Source organism: Alligator sinensis, unplaced genomic scaffold (genome assembly GCF_000455745.1).
Source record: "Alligator sinensis unplaced genomic scaffold, ASM45574v1 scaffold327_1, whole genome shotgun sequence".
In the NCBI taxonomy this organism is placed as follows: Eukaryota; Metazoa; Chordata; order Crocodylia; family Alligatoridae; genus Alligator; species Alligator sinensis.
The window spans coordinates 94771-121050 of record NW_005842379.1 but is presented as its reverse complement, the minus strand read 5'-3'; the positions used below and the strand labels follow the sequence as shown (position 1 = coordinate 121050).

The following is a 26280-nucleotide window of genomic DNA, read 5'->3' as shown; positions in this document are numbered from 1 at the left end:
ATCTGGGAGGACATATATCCCCCATGTCTCCTCTGGGGGGTGCACTCAGCAGTGGGGAGCCACCTTGCCTCACGCCCCTTGGATGAGCCGCCTGCAGCTCTGTCTCGCTCCCCGCCTCAGCCCTGGGTCCTATTAATTGCCCTGGCTGGGCAGCTTTCCCTCTCTCTGCCCCTGCCCCACTCGCTCCCTCACTGTGAGAGCCATAGTCTGCCTGCCCCATGCCCCTTCCCCCATTAGACTTACCTGCAGGGAGCTGGCTAGGCTACCCGGCTGAGCTCCTGCCCATGTGTGCAGCAGCACCTTTAATCTTGCAGGTTTCCCCTGGCCTCTGCCCCATTGCTGATTGGTGGAGAGGCCATGCTTGTGGCTCAGCCCTCATTAGCAGGGAAGTAAAAGCCGCAGTTTTAACCTTGGCGCCATTTTTGTCTCCACAGCTGAGTGGCCCCGGTGGCTCTGCCACTTGCTGCCGACCAGTACAGAGACAAAACCAACGTCAAGTTTAAAACTGCGACCTTCGCTTCCCTGCCACTGAGAAGCGAGCCGCAAGCAGGGCTCCTGGGCCCAGGCCCCACTGGTCTGTTCGTTAATCTATCTATGCTATTCTTGAGAGCTAACCTACTTTGGTTAATCTTCCACTTAGCATTTATTGAAGAGGAATAAGTTATTACAGCTTTGCTTTTGCTTTCTGTGGGTTAGAAGCATGCATTTGGACAGTAAGCAAGGATCAGCTGATCTGTAGCAAATCCCTGTCCCTTTTATCCCCACAGGATATTGTTTGAACATCCATATCCTTACGGAGTTCCTTGAGATAAAGGACTATGTGGAGGATTGCCTCTAGTCTAGCACCTTGTTCCTTTTAGCCCAGGCCTTTTAGTCTATTTAATATTTTGCAAAGCTGTCTTTGCAAGGAAAGTATGGGAGATTTAATTTAAATAAAAGCTCATGAAGGTGAATCCCAAACTCAAGTTTAGCATAAACTAGTGATTCCCAAATTGTGACCTACCAGGGTACAATAAGTGATCTATCCCTGCTCCACAGATCACATTGGACCCTAAACACCTATTAGTGTACTCTGAAAACCTTGAGGCTGAAGGTATGAGTTGGTCTGTGAAATGTTGATGGTTGGCCATGGCCCATTGGTCCAAAAAAAATTGGGAACTGGCTTCAGCCTGGTAGGAAGGAGTTTAAGCTTAATTGGCAAGAGTTTGTGTGTCTAAATCCATCCCAGACAATTCAGTTGATCCAATAAAGATAACACCCATAAAAAACTCTTGCCTCTCACACATTTCCTGGACTATCACAGCTACAAATCTCTTTAAATTGCTTGAGCTTACAGGCAAGTCCTGCTTAACTCTGTTTCACTTAGCGTTATTTCGATATAGCGCTCATTTGAAATTGATACCTGATTTCACTTAGCGCTCAGCGAGTTTTGTTATAACACTCACAGTCACCATCTTGGGTCATTAAAAACAATTGGGGTCACCATCTTGGGTTGTCAAATACTTTCGGTTTCACTTAACGCTCATTTCACTTAATTGGTTCTTGAAAAACCGAGCATTAAGAGTGCTAAGTGGGACTTGACTGTACTTGAAACAAACCACTGTTGCACAGAAATTTTCCGTGAATGGGTTAGCACTGGTTTAATTAGATTAATTTAAATCCATGCCATGAATTAAACTTGTCCAGCTCTTGTGCCTGTGGCCTTTTACTTCTTTGTTAGAGATGTCACAAAGATGACCTAAAATGTGGATTGGAAACTCCTAATTTGAGGAGTAACTGATTTATAACAAAAGAGCTTTCAAAGCTTTCCTCCCAGCCCTTGTATGTTTGAGTTACATATGTAAAAAGTTCTAAAAAAAATCTAACCTTTTCAGTTCAAGGGGTATCTGCAGTGGCATACAGTACAACTACTATTTTTCTAGTTATTCATAGGAAAGTGGGGTAGAATTTCAAATGCTTAAAAAATGCACACACACGCACAACCATGCAGCCTGCCCTTTTGTGTGGAAAAATAAGGAAAAAACAAGGCATGAATTCAACGGGTTTTATTTGCAAGTTGCTTTTTTAAGTCTCACTCTCTTAGCTCCTAGCTCAGTGTTTGTTCCTCACACAGTACAGCATACACCCGGGTGTCTTCAGGGCAAACACTTGTAACTTTATGTGGAAACAGTTGTAGTGTTCTGGAGAAACATAGGGTAGTGTAAGGTTAGTGGGGTATTTGATTTAATGGGATCACTGCACAGGCAGTTGGAGAAGCCATGCTGCCACCTCTCAACTCAGTGTGTTTTCAAGCATTCAAAAAGTATTTCAAACCCATGATTCCTGCTATCTACTATCTTAAAACAAGGACACCTTTTAAATTCCTTTAAAGTGCATCTTATTAGGAGAGCTCTTATGAGTAAGGGAACCAGTTGATATTTTAATTTAAAAAATAAAAATAAGGTTTCCTGAGCAACATTGCAGGCCTGTCTCATTTACACTAAGGCTCCTCCTTTACATCCCGCTGGCCACAAAAAAGACCATTAAAGTGCATCCTCTTGAGAATATCCCTTCTGTAGAGAGGCTGGCTTGCTTGTGTACAGCTGGTATAAATAAAGGCTGTATGCTGTCTCTGCTCTCAGCCCCTGGCATAGGGTTGAAGCTGGAACACAGCATATTAGTGTTATCCCCAGCTTCTCAGGACTCAAAGGAGCCTTGGGAAAGCCCAGCATAAGTCAAACTAGCACTAACTTAGACTCACTGGAAAAGGGAGGGCTCTATATGGGTCCAGAATAGGAGAAGCAATGGCAAGGAGATGATAACAATGAAGCTCTCATTTAAAAGGAACATGTTGATACAAAATCAGATTATTAAAAAGCAAATGTTCTCAGCTGGAAAATTTGGCTTGTTTTTTTTGCTGTTAGCCAGCAAAAAGCTTTCTTTGGCGTAAGAGGGGCTAGAGGCCTTAGCTTTCTGCAGAGGTTTAACTTACTGTAACCACAGTTCTAGCCCTTGTGAGCATAAAGGAAACTTTCATTAGATAAGCCATGGCAGACCTTTAAAAGACTCATTTGTTTCATTATGAATCTATAACCTGTCCTTTTTTCAGTTCAGTTGTAGAAAGACTTTGGTCTCTTTTATTGCAGTTTCTTTAAATCATGTGGCTAGCACTGGGGAAATCCCCTCAACTTTGTTCTGCTAATAGAGAGAGTGGTCAAAAAGTATTTCTGAAGTAAGATAATTTAACAGGAAAGAAAAAAAGAAAAAGCCTAGGGGGTGGAATTAGGTGAACCTCACAATTCAGGCGTAAGTTAAAGCATACTTAATTGAAGTAGCTTTATTTATTGGAAGTTTAAGATAATGGAGTATCACCTTTAAGATACAATAGTTAGCAGTTAAGACACCAAGTAATGATGATCAGGCATCCAATCTAGGGGCAGGGCTGGTCATCAGGTCATGCTTTCTCATACCTCTTCCTCAGGGATTCTGCATTGCTCCAGTTATTTCCCCCCTAGTCTTCATTGCTACTAATGTGGTAGCAAGTCCAGAAAAACTTTCCTAGTGGAGACAACTGGTTATTGCCTTCTATTTCACTTGGGAGAAGCTGAGGATTCACATTATGCTAAGTTAAAGCTCCAGCTTCACCTGGCTTCATAAGTATTCCACAACATTCCCTTCCAGGGGGCTGTAGTGATTTGCACCAGCCGAGAAACTGGTGCTAAGTTTAAATCTCAGTTTTTAGCACCTTGCCAACATCACCAACATCACCAGATGCTCCTTGAGAAGTTCAGAGGATACCTGAACCTTTCATATGATCAAGTTCTGCCAGGTGTATTTTTACCAGAGCAGCTGAGGCAAAGCTGTTATTTCTAGTGAATCCTTCCTCTGCCGTGCCCATTTAGTTATGGTCTATATGACTTTGCTTAATGTCATTTGACAGACCACAGCCCTCCTACACACCGAGTGAGCAGCCACTCAGCTAATGTATGTAAACCCTGCTGCACTATAGTTTCTCAAGTATGAGTGCACCAGAGAGGTGATTGTCGTCTTCAGGACCTGTCTGTTATCACATTCTAAAAACCATGACTTCCATAGGGAAGGGGCCACGGTAGCACTGTTTAATTAAATCTCTTAGGTTGCCTGTACATGTGCTCCAGGGTGGGGGAGGGGCGTTTTAATTAGAGCAGCTTTCTGGAGCCTCTTTAATTAAAATGCTGCAGCATCTTTTGTATTTAGTGTCCTGTGTTTCACAATGGTCACAGGGGCACTTTAACTAAAGCTTGTTGGGTGATCTTTAGTTAAAGTGCCCCCTTGGCCATTGTGAAACACGGGACACAACATACAAGATGCTGTAGCACTCCAGAGCATTCTAATTGGAACAGTCCAGTAGACTTTATTAATAGAGTCTGCTCTGATGTGTATAGGTACCCTTATAGCTTAACATTATAGCCTGTAAACTAATAAAACTTTGTTAGGCTGTACATCTTTCCTAACAAACACCTGGGCAATGGCTTCCTCCCCAGCATAATGACCACTCATCATCATACATCACGGGTGGATTTTTACCATTCCTTTTGACCCAAAATCATATTTCATATTGGGTACTTTGTTAAGTAGGTTATCTTGTAAAGTTTTTGAGTCATGGAACTATTATTAAGAACTCCTCTGAAAAAAATAGTACTTGTCATCATTTGTGCTTTTAAAAAAAATCTTTGTATTATGTTTTAGCTTGGGCAATGAAATAGAATAGTCAGCTTTATTTCTTGTTTCTGCTCTAATGAGTTGCTGAAACCTTTGGATTCTAGATACTGGAAGTGAGTGTTTACATTTTTGTGCTTACTGTTTGGCAGTTTAGAGAGGTCAAGAAAACTTCTACACCAATATAAAACTTAATTTTTATATTTGAAATGTAGCCTGAATGGCCTGTTTAAAGAAACTAATTTTTCAGACTTCACAAACCCATTACACAGTAAATAGTCTGTAAGATTATCATTCAGGGCCTTATTTTTCAAACTTGAATAATATCTGATGCCTTAATCAGTTAATGCCTTAAAAATAGTATTTAGATATCTGACTTCAAGCATTCATATATGTAAATACATTTCTGTGTAGATAACGCAGTCCTGCAAACTTTGTAAAGCCTGGTTGTATTACAAAATATCACTTTAAGCTTGCAGATTCTTGTCCTAATGTGATGCTCTGTCTGGTCAGTATTACAATAGCTTTTCAAAGTTTAAAGGTTTGCTCTATGCCCTAAAATAATATTTAAGGCAAACATTGACAAGCCCCACACCACTGCACAACAAAAACCAATTTCATGGCCACGTATAGGTTTTCTACACTAATGGAGGTCTGTGGTATCAACAGGATGGTGGGGTGGGGAAACTTCTATCAGAGCTGGAACTGGAATAGTTGTGGTGTTGGATACAGAGGCTTCTGGTTGATGGAGAAATGGGCAGACATTTATGGCTGATAGAGTAAAACCTGCTTATAGTGAATTTTGCTAAAGTAAGAATCCATTTTTAAGATGAAGTGGAATTCAAGTCCTACATTATTTGCCAGGTCAGACTGATCCTTGGCTAACAAAGAGACTGTTCTGAGGAAAATTGGGTTTGCGTTTCAAAAGATTCTAACTACAGGTTTCCCTCGCTTTATGCTGTACACATGTTCCTGGAAAATGGTGCATAATTCACATTTGCATAAAGGGAACCCAATTTACAATGTAACAAATAAGGATACGTTCCAAGACCTCGACTGTACTGACTCCCAGACCCATTTCTACCACTTTTACAAGACAATTTTGGTACTCGCCAACAGCAGACAGTACACACAAGCACAGGGTGGTGGTGAATGTTACCATAGTGGGGATGGCAACTACAGAAACACGTGTTGCAGATAATGAGCGAGGAGCACAGACCCACACAGGAGACTATATTTTAGTGTGCGTCATTCCCACAATGCACTGCACAAAGCAACTGACTGCAGACTTCCACCACACCTGTCACATAAGCGTGATTTTTACCTCATATATAACAATTTTTTTTTAATATAAAAAGGGTCATCGCATAAGAACGAATTTACACATACAGAACCCACCCACATAAAGCAAGGGAAACCTGTGTCCTATTTTGGGTGGCTGGATTATAGGTTGCAGTTTGCCTTGGGGTTTGTGCACTATGCTCTGTTGCCTCCAGTTGGAGCTACTGGGCATGTCTACATGAGATGTTTATTGCAAAGTTGACTAATTAGCTCAGCACTAAACATCCTGGCATCTACATGGGCAGGGCAATTAGGCTGAAGTAAACTAATAAACTCTGCAACAGGATGGTGCCTGTAAATACAAGTACTATCCTGCTGTGGAGTTTTTTTACTGCCCAGCAGCGCAAGTGTTAATGCTGATGCAGCTGGCTGGGGCATGACGATGCTTCAGTGTGGGGGTGCCTGCTGGCTAGCCCCACACTGGAGCACCCTTGTGCCCCAGCCAGCCCCTCTGCAGCATGCTGAGCCAAGGGGGAGCACAGCCCCAAGCTGGCAGGTTGACTCCCGCAGGCCCCCTGCTATCCCAGGCTGCTTCAACCCAGCTCTACGTGCTGTGGTCCTGGGTGCACGTTCAAATGGTGCACTCAGGAACAATAAACTCCAGAGTTTTTATTGCTTTGCATTAGTTGCACATGTAGATGCTCTCACCGTTTCCCTCAGTACTCTGTGTGTGTACCCATCCAACAGCAGTGTGAGATGAGGGCAGACTTCCAAAGGCTGTTTAAAGAAAAGCTGTCCAAAAGAAAAGGCTGCCTGGGAGCACTGCAGAGTAGGGAGTGGACTGACTGTAGGTCTGCTCTCTTCCCACGTGGGTTCTTTTACCCCTAGGCTAGAGAGTTGTGCTTGCTCCAGTGAATTTTCAAGTATTCTGTACAAAGTGCAAAAGCTTCAACAAAACGGGGTTGAGAATGATCTCACTGCAGTCTAGCCCATGGCTTGCTACTTGGGTCATGCTCTTGGGCCAGTGCATGTGGGTTCAAATCCCCTCAGGATCTAAGTCTCCCATATCCAAGGCAAGTGCTCTAATTCCTGAACTGTTGGCTAATGGCAGGAGGCAGCTCCATTGCTGCTTCTTCAAAGAAAGTAGTGACCCCTGCTAAGCTTGTAGGGAGGAATTTCTATGTAGGCACAAAATCCTCCAGGAGCCACAGTATTTAAGGAAATGCTGGATAAGAGTCTGTTGATTGACTCAGGTAGCCCCCACCCATTGCCTTGACTTACCTGAGTCTCTCTTTCAGACACCTAACTCTCCCTCCTCCCCTTATCTCCCTTCTACCTACATGCATTGTAGATGGATCTAAAAGACAGAATTTTACCTGAGGTGGTGCCTGAGATGTCCTTTGCTGTATCTGGATCCTTAGGTTCAAGCTGTAGGATCATATGATAGAAACATTCAATTGCATGTATAAGATTTTTTTTCTGGAGAAAATAAGATAGTAGCACATTCCTTTGCGACTGATGCAATAGTGAGAAAAAGTTTAGATTATGGCAAAATGTAAGCTAGAAAATGTAAAAGGTTATAGTTTTAGTGCAGGGTCAAGTTTTTTTAATCAAAGTGAACACAGCTGCACTCTTAATACTTAGTCCTTCTTTGCAACAGACTTGTCAACATCTTCTAATTAAAAACGAATGTTATGGTCCCATTAATCTGAGTTGAAAGTTGGTTTTGGATCTTTTTCTGTCCTACAGTGAAAATAAAATATACAGTAAGGAAGGAAAGGATTTAATGCTGATCAGTCACAGGTATAAGCTGATCAGTGCCTTCCCTCTAGGTTCTAAGACTGCCAATTTAAGAAGGCTGAATATGTAAGGCTTGCATTATTTTTCTTGTTTAGAACCAGATTTGTAGCCTTGCTGTGTATCCTCCAGTTCCTGAAATCTTCAGCACTGTTTTAACATGTTCATTTTTCTGCAAGTAATACATGCTGTAAAAATAGCCTAAAGCAGTTCCCAAACTGTGCGTTGTGACCCCAAATGGGGTCACAATATCAGTGAGTGGGGGTGGGGGGGCTGTGGGTTGGGAGTGAGGGGCCATGCTGAGAAAATGGGGTCATGCTGAGGAAAAGTTTGGGAAGCACTGGCCTACAGCATTCAAGGGATGATGTTATACTTCTAACATCATTCTTACTGTTGTATGTAACAGTTCTTTTATAGCTTGAAAATTTTCCTTGCATACACACCAGCTTGTCTATCATTGAATGGCTCATTGGTGCCTATCTTTTGCCTTAGAGAAAGGAGTCCTTACACAGATTGGCATGGAGGAAAGTGAAACCACATGTGCATTTGGAAAATGTGTGCACCTTTTAAAATACAACATATTTAGGTCTTGCAAGGTTGGTATTACCTTTGTTTTGGGTTTTGATTTAACTTGCTTAGGCTGGCTAGTAGTTAAAATGGTGATGCTGTTCATTTTCCAAAATTGGGTTTAGTGAGAATCTACTGTCAGAAACATCTTGAGCGGTTAGTACTGGAGCATATTTTTTTTCCAAATGTATTCAAGCTTTCAATGCAAGTTTCTATTATAGTGTTCTGCAACTTTTATCTTTCTCCTGTTCTGGAGGGACCACTGCTAGGATAGAGAATAGATTAGGGAAGAAAATAGATTAGCTTCTAAGACTAATTAGCAAGGTAAAGAATGTTGGTGACAGTTTTTTCCCCCCTTCAACTCCTTCTGCCCCCCCCGGCCCCATCTTAAAATTGTGGTTTTTTTCACCAACTAATTGTGCTATAGTCTTGATTACCTGCCCTCTCTCCTCCCAACCACTGTCAGACATTAGTTCATACGGTGTATTTCTAGGTTGAAATTTTGCCTCTGAGTACTAAGGCAGTCATTTTTGCCATATTTAAAATTTGTATTGGTTTTGAGCTCCCAGTTATTTCTTCCATGGTTTTGCAAGATCAGAAATGCCAGGGTATCAACAGTTGCAAATGAGAGGGCAGCTGCTGCAATGGGTTTCTGCTGGGTGTGACATGGGAACGTCTCTAGATGTTTTGGTATTGTTCTTATTAAAGGAGCATGGATCCTAGAGAAGGAGAGGCTTGGGTTGCTCAGTTTGATGGAGACTTTTCTTCTGTTTTGTAGCCAGAAGTTTGTGTATGTTAGGTATCAATGAAAGGGCCATAGGTATGGGTATCTCTTGTGTCACAAATCCAATAACAGGTTTTTCCTTTAGCCCTAGACACTGCCAGTGTCTCTTCTGCTCCTCCTCCAGTCTTCGGATCTGCGGCAGCTTCTCAGGTTTGAGCTAGTTAATGAAGAATGTACATTTGAATTGGAATTTTGGCAGCTGGAGCAAGGGAGCTAGTTTCAAGATTGAGGGTATATAAAGAAGTCATTGCTGCTATTTGCCTTTTTGTTAAGATGTGACAGCAGATACGCCAGCGTGTTTCCTACCCTTTGCCTGTATATGACTGAATCTTAGAAACCTCACTTCAGGTGTTCATACATGTGCTCCAGGAGAGTGTGTGTGTGGGAGGGGGGGTGGACTTTAATCAGAGCTTTAAATAAAGTGCCCCTGCCACTATTTTGAAGTGTGGGGACGCTGATTCATGAGACACAGGAGGCTGCTGGAGCACAGTAATCGCCCCACTCCAGCCGACTCAATTAATCGAGTCTGTTCTGACACGCTGGAATTACAGTGCATTGGAGCAGCCTCCCTGCTCATGTATAGGTACCTTTTATGCTTACAAGGCAAAATATAATCTGTACAGTTGCTAACCTTTCTAGTGCCAAACTCTGACAGTAGGGACTAGTCTTTTTGGCAGACATGCCACAAGTTAGCCCTGGACCCCCCCTGAGTGCCACTCCAATTGCTTTCCCTTACCTGATTTGTTGCTCTTTTCTGCTTCCTTCCCTGTGTGACCCTGCCTGATCTGATGTTCCCTGTCCTGTCTGCCACTATGTTCCCCAATTTGCCATGCGCCACACAGAGTGGCTGCCCATGCCATTTGTGGCACCTGTGCTGCAGGTTGGCTACCTTTGGTGAAGAACAGCCTGCTGTATACCATCATAGCAAAGCTGAATGCAAGTCTGTTGACAAGGGAACTCCAAAAGGTTCTGTGCCCCACTGATGTGGATAGGAGTTCAGTTACCTGCTACACTTGGAGTAGAATTCCTCTTCTGTTCACTCCTGTTTTGTCATCACATGGGAAAGGATTGGTGGGTTTTTATTCTCTCCAGTGTCTTTGGACTGTCCTCTATTCACAGAACATAAGCATTACTGGGTTAGACCATACGTCCATCTACTCCAGTGTCCTGTAACCAGCAATAGGTTAAATCCGTAACTGTTGTGTTTAATAGCCCCTGATAGACCTTTTCTCTATAAATTTGTCTAATCTCTTTTTTTAACTCAATTGTACTATCAGCTTCCATAACATCCTGTGGCAACTCCTCTCCCATACTGGATAAGAATATAAGTACCTTATCTTCCACCACTGTAGCTGGTGGTTGCCTATTGCTGCTCAGTGGGATTGGCTCACTAAATGCACGCAAGAATGGTTTCTGTTATCCCTCCAGATTTAACAAGCTTGATTTGTCCATTTAAAAGCCTGGCAACAAGTGGCTATGATTTGTTAGGTTAAGCTGATCAAATAACCCAAACCTGTGAAAAAGGAATCTGTTTGCGGGGGTATGGCTGTGGCCATCTTGACACTATCTGTTGTTGTCTTTCACAGAGTTTTTAAATTGTAAACTTGCTGGCACTCCATAACCTCTAAAACAGGCATGTTTGAGAGACTTCTTTTCTTGTGTCACAGCAGTGCATATTTAAAAGAATGTGTGTGCCAGCCTTCCCTAGGTGCCAAATTTATGGTCTCCTTGTAGTGTTTCTTCTAAAACACTTCTACTTCAACCTGCTCCAGAGAACTTGATGCTAATTAGAATTGGCTGACAAAAAAGGGATATTGTTATAATAGTTGAGGTCTATAAATCTACCATAACTGTGAGCTCAGCTGTTGGAAGTAGAGGAGAGATCAAAAGATATTACAATGACCTGTAACAATGAATGCGGACAGAAGAGGCAAATAAAGACCAGAAAAATTGTGGGTTTTTTGCTAGTGCTTATGTCTACTTGTACAGCCCCAGGACTCTGTTAAAATCCTGTCTAATAAATGAGAAGAGAGTACAGGTTTCCCTTGCTTTATGCTGTACATGTGTTCCTGGAAAATGGCACATAGCTCGATTTTGCATAAAGGGAACCCACTTTACAATGTAACAAATAGGGATTCATTCCAAGACCTTGACTGTACTGACCCCCAGACCCATTTTTAGCACGTTTACAAGACAATTTTGGTACTTATCAACAGCAGACAGTATATACAAGCACAGGGTGGTGATGAATTCTAATATTATAAAAGGCTTAGTCTGTCTGCCCTTAATGCTTTATTTGCTTCATCCCCCCTGCCCTGCTCCCTGCAAGTGGTGACAATAGAGTGGAGTGGGGGAGTGAGGCCACTGGAGTTGGCCTTGCCCCCCCCCCCCCATTACTTTTTGGAGGTGGTGGTGGCAGCATGCGGGGGAGTGGGTTCAGGATGCTGCAAGGTGGGGACGGGCAAGGCCACCGGTGCTGGTTTCGGCCTGCCCCTCCCCTCCCCCTTCCATCACCAACATGGGCTGATATGGCGGGGGGGGGCAGGAAGGGAGGAGTGGAGCCTGGGCCCTATGCGGGCTTGTTGGATGGTGGGGGGACATGGGGCTCCATCCCCGCCTACTCCCCCCACCATTCTTGATGGGCAGTTGGCTGGTGCTACCCTAATGGGGATGGCAACTACAGAAACATGTTGCAGACAACGAGCGAGGAGCACAGATCCACACAGGAGACTAGGGGTGCACCAGTAGATATTTTGGGGGCCGAGACTGATAGCCAGTATTTAAGGAGGCATATTGGCTGATACCAATCTGATATCTGATACAGCTGCCATCAGGTGGTAATTCGGGAGTGGGGAGGGAAGGAGAATGGGGGGAAAATCAATGCCCCCTGCGTTGAGAGAGGGGGCGGGGCAGGCACTGCCCAGCTGGGGGCACAGGACGGAGGCTTGGCTCTGAGGGTGGGGGTGACTCCCACCACTGTTTTGCACCCCGGGAGGGTGGGGATGGGGGGGCATGTGCCCCCAGATCTGTGCGGTGCAGGGTGGGTTGCAGCTGCGGGGTGGAGTTGGTGCTGTGCAGGGCTCTTCTTGCTGGGGGCTGGGCTCCTAGCGGACGCCAGTGGTGCTGGGAGGAAGCTGCAGCCACTCCACATTTTTCCGCTACCAGATCTGCGCCGCCGCCCAGCACAGCCCCAGCTGAACACCCTGTCTCCAGCCAAATGCTGGGAAAAGCTGGGGCTGTGCCAGGTGGCGGCATGGGCCTGGGAGGAGAGCTGCAGTGAAATTTGGGGTGGCTACAGCCTCTTCCCAGTGCTGCCAGAGCCTGCTCTGAGCCCAGCACCTACCAAGAAGAGCTGTGCAGTGCTGGCTCCAGCTCCACCCCACAGCTGCAGCCCAAGCTGCACCACACAGATCTGGGGGCACCGCCTTCCCGGGGCGCAAGCAGCAGTGGGAGCTGCCCCCACCCCATGAGCTGCACCTCTGTCCTGCACGCCTTCCCCTCCCCACTGTCCTGCCGGGCAGCACCTGCCCCTGCCCCCTCTCTCATCCCAGGGGGCATTAATCTGCTCCCCCACACCTCTTCCCTCCCCCCTCCCCTTCTGATTTACCAGCTGGAGGCAGCTCTCCATGCTGCCATCGCTGCTCCGTGCTGGGTTGCAACTGTGTGCAGCACAGGCATTTATCAGCCCCATCGGGCCAATATCCGATATAGACATTTTTCTTGATATCAGTAGTGATCTGATATTGGACCGATGTATCAATGCACCTCTACAAAAGACTATGTTTTGGCGCATGTCGCTCCCACAGTGCACCGCACAAAGCAGCTGACTGCGGGCTTCCACCACATCAGTCACATAAGAGTGAATTTACCTCGCATATAATGAATTTTTGGTATAAAAAGAATCATTGCATAAGAAAAAATGTGCATGTACAGAACCTGCATAAAGCGAGGGAAACTTGTAAAATGGACAAATGGACCAAAATTATTGGACTGCAAAATTAGGCCTCGTTGAAGGAGGGCATGGTCCCTTGTGATTGCCATCCCTGTCAGAGCTTTAAAAAGAGGGACCAGGGAAAAGGCTGGTAGATCTCTGCTCCAGGTAAAGGATTCTCTCCTTCGGTAAGCTCCAGTCTAGACCAGCATACCAGTGAAGATGCCTGATTATCACCAGCAGGGATCTCAACAGGAGTTCTGGATTTCCTACATTTTTTTTATATCTGTTTCTCTCACCCTTGCCCGCCTGCACCCCCCTCCTTCCCCACAATCCCCCTTTGTCTTTCCAGCTACTCCTAACAATAGGTTATCCGGTCTGCTGAGCTTGAAAATAACTAGTGAAAAATAGGGAGTTTCTGCCAGGTAATGTTTCAGACCAGAAAAGTGAGCTAGGGTCAGAGCAACATACCAACGTAAAGCCATACTGTCCCTCACCTTTTATTACACTGTTTTTCCTCCCTTTTTGCTGCTTCTTGTTTTATCAAAAGCAGGCAAAAAATGATTATCTTGCTTACAGCAATATGCTCAAAAATCAGTGCCAGAACTAACCCTTTCAACACCCTTTCTCTATCAAAGGAAATCAAATAGGTCTTGTGCTTTATGTTGCATAACCTTGCAATTTCAACTGCAAAATCCTTTGTTTTTTATTTGATTCTTTTTCTCTTGTTTAAAAAATGTATGGCTTAACCTTGCATGAATGTCCCCGTTTGTTTGTTGTGGAATGGCAACAGCCAAGGTCTCTGAGTGAAGGCCTGTTAACCCCATTTAAAAGGTTAATATTGTACAGAAATAGGGTTATGTTAGTACATCTGACTTAGAGCCAGTTTATCCCATCAGAATTAACAAAGCATAACATGTCCCTATTTAAACTTGGACTATGCATTCCCTGCGAAAGAGGACCTGGCGTCATATGTATTTGGAGCATGCACTATTGTTTTAGGACCCTGACCGAGACTGAAGCCTCCAGGTACTACTGCAGAAAGGATCAGAACCTATATTTTGGGCTAAATTCTTAATTGTACCAGTGTAGCTTTGGATAACTCCACTGAAGCTAATGCAGTTATCTTGGATTGTTATACCTGAGAAAGGGATTATCTCTGATTTACTGATGCTGCTGAGCAATGTTGACCTTCTTGCCTGCTAGTGAGAGGCAAGTAAATTAACACCACTCTTTTTTTATTTTCAAATACAATTTCTAATTGAGATTTGAAGTTGAGTTGGAGATTGAGCCACATCTTTCAGATTCCTTTTAAGGAGAGCTGAAGCTAGATGCCCAGCTCCCATTAAAATCAGTGGGAGCTCTGTCTCTAAATCCCTTGGCCCTCTTAAAAACATTTCCAGCTATAGATACAGTTAAAGAGAAACTTTACAGTCCTCTTTCAAATCAGTTTGTCTCTTTCTTTCCCACAGCCCTAGCAACATCCACACGGGAATCAGGCAGAAGTACCTGGGTCCAGAACTTTCTGAGCGAACTCCAGTAGATTTGTGGTTTCTGGTGGAAGTGTAGAGCATTTGTATGGTTTATGACCCCAAACGGGGCCAGCTGGGTTCAGTTTAGTTTTCCCCTTTAGCGCCTACCCCGGAACAGCAGAAGTGTGCTTGTTTGAACTGGAGGTTCAACTCTGCCCTTTTATTAAGAACATTTTCCTTCTTCCAAAGTGCCAATTGCTCTACAGAACAGCTTTTTATCATAAATATGTGTGAATAAATGATCCGCTTCTGGGACTTGCACTTATTCTGTTGTATCCTATTTTTTCTCTTAAAAAATGCCAATTGATTCAGAGACAAAACCTTCTGAAATGGACTGGGGCTTGCTTTCTTGTTGCATGCCAGATTATGAAAAAATGTTGAACTGCTTTGATCCCTGACCTCCAGAGCATGTGGCAAAGCTTGTTAATTCTCCAAGGCTTTGGGGGAATAGTGGCTAAAGAAGAAGGAGGCAGGCTGGAGGGGGAGAAAATTAGTCCTGACATATTGGGGGAGGCAGATCCATACTTATATGGATTTATATCCTTTAAGTCTTTGTATTTTTTTTATATCACATTCTTCTGAAACCTAGAATATGAGCATTTTTTAAGTCTTACCCTAGTTCAAGCTAGTTGAAACTGAAAATTTAGAGCAGGGGCTGGCAGTTATTTCGGGTAGAGAGGGCTGCTTACCCAGTTTTGGCAAGCTGTTGGGCCACATGGGTAGCCCTGTCCCTTGACAGGTGCCCCGCTCCCTGGTTACCAACTTAGGACCAATGTCTCAGGGCCAGCACTGGTGGGGCCCAGAGCGAGGCGCAGGTTGGCAGGGGTCTATGGAGCTGGGTTGGGCTGCACCAGTAGGGAGAGAGGGGAGCTGGCCTGGCTTCATAGAGCCGCTGCTGGCCGGGACCTTTGTACCCCTGCTGCCCTGATTTGGGCCCTGCCAGTGCTGGCTCTGAGACACTGGTGTGGGCCCCATGCACCCACTTACTCCTAGTGTCCCCCCAGCCCCGCGGTATAGGCTGGGGGGCAACGTGCAGCCCCGACGCTCTACACCCCGGCAGGGAATGAGCTGGTGCTGAGCGTGGGGGAAAAGTGGCCCCTCCCTTCCCCTCTCTGCTGCAGCTGCTCGCAGCCTGCATGTGGCTGTCCTGAGCAGGCACAGGCAGCCCCATGTGGCACCAGCCACCAGGTGGGCAAGGGGCCACTTTTCCCGTGCTCAGCACCAGCTTGTAACCCGCCCCTGCAGCCAGCCTGGGCCCCGCATCGCCTCTGGGCTTGCCCATCCGGGCTGCTATGTGGGGGCAGCGGCTGCAGCTCCCCCACTTGCCGCGCCGGGCAGGGCAGCACGAGGTTAGACCTGTGCTCTGCTGTCCTTTCTGGAGTGTTCCAAATACACTGAGCAGCTAAACAGGAAGCAGTTAAGCTACTGATGATGAAAGCAAATGAAATGTAAGAAGGAAATTGTCTGCCCCACAGCTGGCAATTTTCTTGTAGACCTGCATCCCACTGCTGGTTGTGGGGAAGGAGAGGAAAGTACCCATGGGTAGCACCTCATGCTTAAGAAATCTTCCCAAGCACTGCACTCCATTTCTGCAAAATAAATGACTAAACAGATATGTCCCTAGGAGAAATTCCCTTGCAAAAAACCCTCTCCAGAGAGAACATGTGCTTTCTTTGGTGAAAACTGGATGTTTGGGGAACAATCAATTAGGGGAATATTTAGCAAACAAGCAGACAAAAACATTTTTACAAAGCAAACTGCCCCTTCCAGTGGTCTTGGCTTGTTATAGAACACCAAGGGTAAAGAGTTCTAGGATATTGTGTTTGTTTTAGAAATATTTTGTAAGTTAGTCAAAATAAGACCTGCACAGTTGGGGAGCAAGAAAACTTTGTCTTTCTGTGCCCCTGATTCACAAAATGCAATTTTAATTCAGAAACATTTACCACACTTCACAGTGTATAAGTTATGGTTTGAAGCCCAATTTTTAGGTCTTAAACTTCAACCTCAACTTATACACTGTATCATTGTGCCCTGTGAGGGGCACCAGGCTTGGCATTTGGCTGGCACGGCCCAGACATTGCCACTTGCAGGGGATGGGGCCGCACCAGCCAAGTGCTGAGCCCAGCTCTGACTTATATAATACTGTGCCTATGAAAACCTTAACTTTTCGCATCAGAAAATCAGGCTCAACCTATACGCCGTACTATATGTGTGCACAGTATAGGATAGGACTGCAGGCCCTGGCAGTCCTGTGCCTGACCGGACTGGGCTGTGGGGCACAAATACAATTGCCTTAGCTTTGATGTGGAGCTACCTAACTCTCACCTACCATGTCTTGATGTCAGGTGATGTTTTTGATCAGGAGGTGTTTAGTTTAGCCATGGCTGGCCAAGGAAACAACAGGCTAGATCCTTCTTCTAGGGCTTCAACCTCACCTATACCCCAACCGTGTGCCACCCAGATGATGCAGCGTTGGTCTCGTCCTTGGTTCTTGACAGGCTACGTCTTTCTTTTTTCTTTGGCCTTATAGGCTCATGGTCATTTCAGTCCCATTTCCCTTGTTAAGATGGACCACTGGCAAAGGGTAGTGGTCAGAAGAAATAAAGAACTCAGGATCTTTACTTTGAACTCAGGTAAGTTTCTTTAAACTTTGGGACCCTGCAGCTTACCAGTAGAGTTTATCTACCACTGTTCTCTCAGGCTCAGAGGGTGCAGACATCTCCCCTCTCCTCCCAGGGCCCATCCTCTGTGGATAAAGAAAGAATCCAGGCTGGGCTTGCTTTGTCTTGCCAGCACGCAGAGGATCCCTTCAGCCCTGGAGCTTCTGTGCTGGACTGATGTCTCCTAGCTGGGTCTGAGCCCCTGGTACGTGGGTCTTTTTCTGGCCTTGCCAGGTTATAGGCGTGCACACACTCGTGCCTGGCGTCCAGTCAGTGTCTTTAATTTTTCCTGTGGCTTGCAGCCTGTCCTTTCCCCTTTTTAGTTCCAGGGGTCAGGGTCCAGCTTAGCTAGCTGTCCCCTGAGTAGCAACCCCCATGAAGAAGAAAAAAAAATTAAAAAAAAAAGAAAACCCAGAATCCTAACTGAGCGCAGCCACTTCTCCAATGGCTGGCTCGTCTCCCGACGAAGCTACCTGCCAGCTCCCAATGCTTTTCCTGTGGTGGGCTCAGTACCAGTGTCTCCCAGCTCACTGGAGCTCCTTTGAGCTTCCACACAGGCACACAGCCTGCTCCCTGACCCCTGGAGCCTCTTCTCCAACGGCTTCATGCTGCTGCCACTCATCTTCCTCCTGCAGCCAGTTTCGCTCCTCCGGCATTCTTGGCAGTGGGCTTGAAATATTTGCACAGCTGCGGGGTGGTCTGAGGTTTCCGTGGTGTCCTTTGTTCTTTCAGTGTCACTCGTTCTGGCACAGCAGGTGAGTCTCTGGATGCCTCGAGTTCAAGCGGGCTTTTTCTCTTCTGTTCACACTGTTAATATCCAATTCATCTGCCAGCTTCATTTGAATATAAACTTTAAAAAAAGCCTTCTGTCTCTTGCTAAATCAACTTTGAAAATGGCACTGAAAGCAAAAAAGAGGAAAGAATACAGGACAAGGCTAAATGTAAAGTGTGTGTACAGTCGTTGCTTTTTTCGCCATTTAAAGTGCTGTATTGCCATGACTTAACAGAAGTGCACAGCTTTACAGCACATTTAAAAATGGGTACAGCACTTTAAATTAACCCTTGTTAAATGAGGTATTAAATTTGAAGTGCTATAGTTTATAGCACTTTAGCAACCTGTAGCACTTTAAATAAGTTCTGTACACTGAAGCCTGCCCAGAGCTGCTTCTCTGTGGAGCGCCTCCTGCCTCCTAGCCTAGAAAGTGCATGGATTCTCAGAGCCCCCCCCGCCCCTTACCCACGTGAAACACTGCACTTCTGTCATGTTTAAGGATGCTGTAACTTTATAGTGCTATATAAAGTGCTATAAATTACAGCACTATAAAATGTGCATGGAGCATTTCTGTGTACACCCAAAATTAGCAAGTTAAGTCTGGCACAGTTCTATTTTGCTGTGCTCAACATGGTGTTTTCTTCTTGGAACAGAGAGAAAATACCAAACTGGTCAAAGACAGTTTGCAGCAGTTATCAAAAGAATGTTAGCAATAACACAGTGCATTGATAAGGCGGTATAAATATCCTTTTAAATCTCCTATAAGAGGAAGTGTTTGGGGTTTTATTTTGAATGTCAATAAATCCTAGTATTAGTGCTTCCAGGATTTGCTACCTTAACATTCAATAGGCCAATTGGAAATTTACTGAAGTTCTGACCATACAGAAACAATACATAGTTTTGTGTCAAAGTGTTGCCAACCCCACACTTTTAAAAACAGTCATGAGTCAGGCCTCTCAAAAATATTTTAAAGCAGTATTATCGGTATTTTTTTAGGGTAGCTCCTTTCATATTTTCAAGATGAATCTCCAAACCCACAAACTACCTAATCCCTTTCCACCTATTAGCTGCCTGTGTGATCCTGTTCCAGCCTGAGCAAGTCCTTGAAAAACTGTGAATTGCCTACTTTTGTAACATGCTGTCCCCTTCGCTTTAAAACTAATCCACAAAAAAGCAGTAAACCTACCCACCTTTTGGGGTTTTTCCCCCCGGGGACTTGATCAGCGTAGTATAAGCCCACCAAGTCCACTTAGGTACCTAATCTGGTAAGTGGGATCCATCCCAAGGGCTTTACTTTTTCAAGAAGAGATTTGTCTGATATGGTTCAGACAGTCTCTTAATTGCGGAGTCTGAAGGAACACAAACATCACAAAAACCATGATAGTATCAAGAGAGTTGGTACCGCTGGTATTATTCTTTAATAGCACACAAAGGTACTTTACAGAACAAATAGGATAGAAGGCGAAAGATTTCTACCCCATGTGCATGTTGCCACCTAAGTAGAGATATAATGAGATGAATAAGGGTAATAAATGTGTGTAAGGGGAAAAGGGTTGAGGAAGGAACAGGATGGTTGCCACCGAATCATGCTCTTATTCAGTTTTGCTAATATAGCTGTTTCTGCATCCTTGTTGTACAAAGGATTATCACCACTGTATATGTAAATTAGCGTCAGGATGCATGAATGGTTGCATAGTTGTCATAAAATAGCTGCGCGCTTCTGGTGCTGTATTTAGTGAAGCAGCAAAGCCAAGGCTAAGATGTGACTCCAGCAGAGATATTGGTCCACTCTGTCAAGGAGAAAGGATAGCCAAAAGACATACAAGATTCTTCCTTACAGAGATGACCTGAGCAGGGTATGGGGCCCAGGGTACAGGGTGTGGGGAAGTTGCCCTGATTTGGCCCCCCTATCCCCCCCAGGGACAGCCCTGCCTCCTTACAAAGTATAGTATATGATACACCCTGAATGTATCTGAGATTGAAACTGGTGGGAGCTGACCTACAATGTTCTTGGAGACGTGGAAAGATATCCTAATACTGTAACAGCATCTGTTAGATTAGTTCAAATAAACTTAGATAGGATGTTAAATTCATCTTCAAAGGATTGGTTAATCTCCTATTAAAAAGTTCTCATAGTTTCATAGTAGCTAGGGTCAGGAGGGACCTGAACAGATCATCTAGCCTGACCCCCTGCCACAGGCAGGAATGAATGCTGGGTTCACAAGGCCCCAGACAGGTCATCATCCAGCCTCCTCTTGAATTTGCTCAAAGTAGGGAAGAAGACTGCTTCCCTGGAAAGTTGGTTCCAGATTTTGGCCATCCTAACTGTAAAATATTGCCTTCTGATCTCTAACCTAAACCTATTCTCCATCAGCTTGTTACCATTGTTCCTTGTCACCCCAGGTGGTGCTGGTGAGAAAAGGGCTCTACCTATTTGCTGTTGATCTCCCGTGATGAGTTTGTAGGCAGCCACCAGGTCCCCACTCAGCCTCCTCTTGCTGAGGCTGAACAGGTTCCGGTCCTTCAGTCTCTCCTCATAGGGCCTGTCCTGCTGCCCTCTCACCAAGCAGGAGGTGCTGCTCTGAACCCTCTCCAGGCTGGCCATGTCCCTCTTGAAGTGCGGCGCCCAGACCTGGACGCAGTACTCCAACTGCAGCCTGACCAAAGTCGCATAGAGGGGGAGTATCACCTCTCTGGACCGGCTTGAGATGCACCTTTGGATGCATGACAAGGTATGGCTGGCCTTGCTGGCTGCAGTCTGGCATTGGCGGCTCATGTTCATCTTGGAGTCAATAATGACTCCAAGATCCCGTTCTGCCTCTGTGCTTTCATGATTCTCTCTTCATGGCTGAACCACACTTGACAAAGGACTGTAACCAATTAATTCAAAAAATGTCAGACCTTGGTTTATTACATTTTGTTTCAGGCTTTAGGGATCTTTTTAAATGCTTGTAAACTTTGGATTTTATTATCAATGCCCTCCATTTACTCAGCTAATAGGTCACAACATTTCAATCTTCAGGCAGGATGAACAAAACTGACTGAATGGTCCTGGGGCCTGCTTTATCCTGGGTCTTTTCAGGCCCCCTTGAGGCTGTCAAGAAGGTTAGATGGAAGAGGGTGGAGGGGAGGGGACGGAAATCCGCAAATGCCATCAGTGTTAAAAATACTCCTCTCAATTTCTCCAGAAAATGAGGTAATACTCCTCCAGGGGACAGCATTATTCACTGCACAGACCTCCCTTGTTAACTGCCTGTGAGATTCACTGAGTGAGGTCAGGAACCAGAGGAGGAGGGAAAATGTAGACATGTCATTAAAGATAGTATCAAAATACATACAGAACAAGGTTACAGTTACATGAGCAGCCTTTACTTCTGACATTTCCTAACTTTCACATGCAAGCTTAATTTTTTTTAAATAGAGAATTTTACATGGATTAAAATACTAACAGTTAGTAACAACAAAAGTATCATAACCATGGTCTTTGACTTGAAAAATGAAATGAGTTACGTTCTTTTGTAAGGGTGAATTTCTTTGCAAGGGCAAGGAGATAATGAGTAGCTAGGCAAGAACTGTGTTTACATTTTAAGCAACAGAAAATGTATAATTTAGCCCCAGTTTGTGTTCTTTAAACATACCAAAGTTAATTCTCAGTTTAAGAAAACACTGGCTGCTTGGACTGAAGTATTGAGGGGTCTGATTTGCCTTCTAGTTGCACTGCTTTTATGTGGTGGTGATTATTGAACCAGATTCTCAGATGATGTAACCTGGCAGAGCTCCACTGAAATAAGTAAAATCAATTTAGGCAATTATTCTGTTTGATGATGTTCCTTATCATCTTCACTCCTGCTTGGGAGTGGTCAAACTGGGAAGATTTCAACTTTTCATTTATATACTCTTAAGTCCACGTGCCATTGTCTTCTGCAATGCATGGGTATGGAGAGCCTCTGTTTTGACTAGGTGTCCACTTACTTGCAAAGAGGTCCCATACCTGACATTCTTTTGTCAAGATCAAGCATTGTTGACAAACAGACTATGTTGGTGGTAGCTTTTCTGAGGTCTTAAGGAAGGGGTTGTGCAGATCTGCTAAGTTTCACTGTCTGCCCCAATGGGACATGCAAAAAAGTGTGCAGTGTCAATCAAGCTAAATTGGTGAGGAACACATTAGGGGGAAGAGAAAGTGAGAGAGGCTGAGGTTGGAATGGAAGGATGCAATGACTTTACAGTAACTTTACAGTGCTATAGCTGTCTTGTAACAGAACAAGGTAACATTGAAAGTACCGTTCTAGTGCTACATAATATTTATAGTGCTGTATAATGTTTATAGTGTTAATTTGTCGTTTGTGGATTGTACCTTGTTTTGCATATGCTGATTTTAATTTCCTGAAATTAGATCCACGCAGAAGTACCTTGAAATCAATAGGGCTCTAAGCAGGTACATGGGTCAGTCATTGAGGATCAGATGGTAAGACTGTGATTTAAATTTAACATGCGATGAAACAACATAAAGCTGCTTCACTGTTAATCTGGACATGGCAATGAGGTGTGGTAGTATATGCCTTAGTGTTGTAAAGTCACCTGTCTTACGTTTGTGGCGGGGCATGAGAGCTAACTTCAGATGTCTTGGGCTTTTTGCTCAGTGGTTTAAGAGTAAGGCTGCTTAAAAACATCCCCCGCAAATAAACCATAACACACTGTATTTAGTCAACAGTTGGCACAAAATAACAGCCAAAGGCAATTGCTTTCAATTACATGGGGATATATACTAGTGTTTTTGGTTTGGTGTGATCCACCTCTCTCACCCTGTGGCCAGTAAAGTTAAATTTTCTTTTGAAAAAGATATATTTAAACAGTGGTAGGGAGGATATGCAGCATATCCGCCTGCAAGGAAGTATTTTGCATAGTGGAGAGATGAGTAAAATTAATGAAAGGGTATATAACTTCCTCTCAAATTTCCCTGGCAGTTTATGGCAGGAAGAAGTATTTTAAACTTTCATAGGGTGTAGCAACTGGCAGTTAATTTATAACTATGGAAAAGGCAGCTTGGTGTGCTGGAGAGGGGGTAATTTGAAACTATCATTTTCTTCCTCCAGCACTTCTTTTCTCCTGACACAATTGCTTGTTAGCATATATTTTTGTTTTGTTCAACTATTTGTTCCATATACTCTTGGGAAGTAGAGCATCAGTGTGACATGCCTTCAAAAAGGAATACATAGTCAGATATAATGTACTTTAGAACCCTCCATTGTTCAGAGTCCGACTTTAGCAACATATAACAGTGAAAAAGGATGGTGAAAGACTGTTGATTAAAAGTGAGGAAACAAGAGATCCTATCAACCAGTATGTATTTTCCAGAAAAATAACTTGTTTGTTTAGCTACATAAATACATGTAGCAGCATTAAACATGGACCCACCTGAAGGAATAGGAAGGGCTGCCCTGCAGAGGGACAGAGTGCGAAGAGACAAAGTTTTTCCCAGGAGAGGCACTGTTTGCCCTGAGGGTGAATGAAGCTGTTTTGGAGGTAGCTCTGTTGGAAGTGGGAGGGGTGATGTAACCCCAGCAGGGTTTGAATGAGACACATTAGCAAAAGCCCGGAAAGAGTCCTGGCCTGGGATTGGCTGAGAGGCTTGGTTAAAAGAGGGGAGCAGTTTTCCTGGTGGGGAGAACAACGGAGAGAGAGAGGAGGTGAGAGACAGGCTAGAGACCACAGAAGGGATTTCTCCATGGCTGTCTCCCCTGAGAGCCCCTGGCAGAGCCTTGCAGAAGTAGCAGCAGAGGGTGCACCAAGAGTGCTACGCTGCGAGAGGCCACACTGTGTCCGTTATCCCTCCCTTCCCCTAGCCCTGCTGGGGCAAGACAAGAGAGGAGCTGCCTGTGAAGAGACTCCAAGCCTGGGAAGACCCTTCTGCAAGCCCCTGTGTGGCTGGGAGAGTGCAGGAAGGGAGGGGGATGCAGGGCCATGCGGAGACTGCTTGAGACTGCCTTGGTTTTTCCTCTGTGTGAGAAGGCACTGGGGAAGGGCAGTAGGGCTGTGCGAAACGCCATCATTTCATTTTGACGTCCATTTCAACGTTTCAAAGGAACAGTGTTTTGTTTCATTATTTCATTTCATTTCATTTCAAAGCACTGTCCCATTTTGTTTCGTGGAAACTTTCGCTGTTTTGACGAGGTTTGCCGTTTTGCCCAGAGGCTATAATGGGGAATCAGGACAGTGCCTAAAACATTGTCATTTCTTGCCTGATTTGGATGAAAATTGCAAGGATGGTAGCTTGAAGCCTGCCAGGTTTCAAGGAGATAGGTATAGAGATTTCTGGGAAACTGCACCTCAAAGTGATCAAGCCAAAAGTCCTAACACTTGCTGGCAGCGGCAGCTTCCTGTCATCCAGTGCGCACATCCGGGGGCTTGCACCCCCAGGAGGGCTGTGGGGCTGTGCTAGACTCCTCTCAGGGTTGCAAGCCCCCAGATCTGTGCGTTGGATGACAGGAGGCTGCCACTGCCACCTGAGACCAGTGCTGAAGCCAAGTAAGCCCAACTTTGAAACTTGAAACGTTTTGAAGCTTTCAAAATGTTTCGAGTGCCCTTGTTCCATTTTGAAGCTGTTTCGAAGCCTTTTGCTTCATTTCAATTTCATTGTTTTGAGCTCGAAATGCATTGAAGCAGCTTCAAAACGAAACACCTGGTGAAATTTTGCACAGCCCTAAGGGGCAGGCTCAGGTGCTGAAGGGTGCCCCTGGGCTAGAGGGGCAGGGACTGCTCCAGCCACCAGAAGCCCTGGGGCAGGCAGGGCCCAGGGAGGCTGCATTTTGCCAGGTGCTGTGAGGCTGTGCTGGGCAGGGGAAACGGTTACAACCTGCAGCCCAGACACTGCTCCCTGCGGAGCCAAGGAAGGGGTCTGGGCAGGAATTGGCTCTCTTGTGGGGACTGCAGGGGAGGAGCCACCACCTGCTGCACAGAGACCCCTGGAACTCGTGCAAGGGATGCCAGCACCAAGGACCGCCCACAGATCCTGTGCTAGGGACGCAGACTCAGTTCTGCTCCCTGAGACAGCCAGCCAGAGGCACTGCAGACAGGGTCCTCAGTAACCTGTGTACAAGTTACAGACTGTGTAAATAAGTTCTTAACGGTTTATTAGTTGGAGTATCAATGTATTTATGTATTGGTGCTTTATTTATTGTGGGTAATTTGTATACCTTCCCCCTTGTGTAATGTGTGTCCAAGAAGCATTAACCTTTAAGCCACCATCACCAGGTCATGTGGTATAACATTTGTTCTATTGCACTGGTTATATGTTACCTTGTAAATAACTAAATCCTGTAAATAGTTTTATAACGGTCTGCAAGGTTGTTTGACTGTAAGGGGAGGCTCTCTGCTCAGGGGCCCTGCAGCAGCTACCCAGGGAGCTGGGCGGAGCCACTGGCTATGGGGTACCCCAGGATCCCATTATTCATGTGAAGGCATGGGAAGCATCACGCCCAGGGTTACATATAAAGTTGACACAACCAAATGTGTGTATTTATAGATGCAAAGCAGCATAGTGTTCAGTTGTTGTCACTGACATCTTGAATGACTCGCTGAAAGAGACTGGGGTACCTTCTTTGGGGATATTAAGGCTAGAGCAACCATTGCAATCAAGCTGTGAGGGGTGACAAGTGATGATAATAAGCACTTCCCTGTCCATCTTGGGATAAGTTTGTGGAAGTAAGTCTGGAATTGAAAGCTAATTTTATTGTTGTTGTTGTTTTCTTTTTGCATTTCTTGTCTGCCAGTCATGAAACGGTTCCTGCTGGTGATTATCCTGGTAGCTGTTCTTATGTATGCTGTGCTTCACACAAATGTGTGGAAGACAAATGACTACTGGTAAGAGTAATCTCTGGTCTCTGTTGGCCCACACATACCTTGCTTCATGTATGTTCCCTGGATCATTAAGGTTATGACATCTCTCTGACCCACTACCTACTAGCTGCATCTACATGAGACATTTAATGTGTAGTAAATGTTGTGCCTCTACAGGTACACCCCTATTAGGCTGGAGTAAACTAATTTACTTTGCAGCAGGATAGTACTTGTAAACACGAGTACTATCCTGCTGCAGAATGAAAAACTCCGCAGCAGTGCATATGAAGACACTTCCCCGGCTGACTGGGACATAAGGTTGCTTCAGCGTGGGGGCTGCCTGCTGGCTAGCCCTGCACTGAAGCACCCTCATGCCCCAGCCAGCTCTCTGTAGCATGTTGAACTGGGAGGAGCAACCCCAGGTTGGGAGGCTGACCGCGGCC

At 45.0% G+C, this 26280-nt stretch overlaps 1 protein-coding gene across 5 annotated transcripts in view; it reads left to right on the top strand.

Annotated features, from left to right (window-relative positions):
- The first annotated feature begins 480 nt into the window (after positions 1 to 480).
- Positions 481 to 26280, top strand: part of ST3GAL6 (ST3 beta-galactoside alpha-2,3-sialyltransferase 6) — a 68633-nt gene continuing 42833 nt past the window's right edge. For 2 of the 5 annotated variants that reach the window (XM_025210894.1, XM_025210891.1), the window contains exons 1-5: positions 481 to 574; positions 8248 to 8351; positions 9192 to 9256; positions 17100 to 17202; positions 25771 to 25861. In XM_025210894.1, coding sequence (XP_025066679.1) covers positions 17136 to 17202; positions 25771 to 25861 — 158 coding nt within the window. In that variant the 5' untranslated portion in view covers positions 481 to 574; positions 8248 to 8351; positions 9192 to 9256; positions 17100 to 17135. The remainder of the gene's footprint in view (positions 575 to 8247; positions 8352 to 9191; positions 9257 to 17099; positions 17203 to 25770; positions 25862 to 26280) is intronic. The other 3 variants (XM_025210892.1, XM_025210893.1, XM_014522635.2) reach the window with 3 other exon arrangements.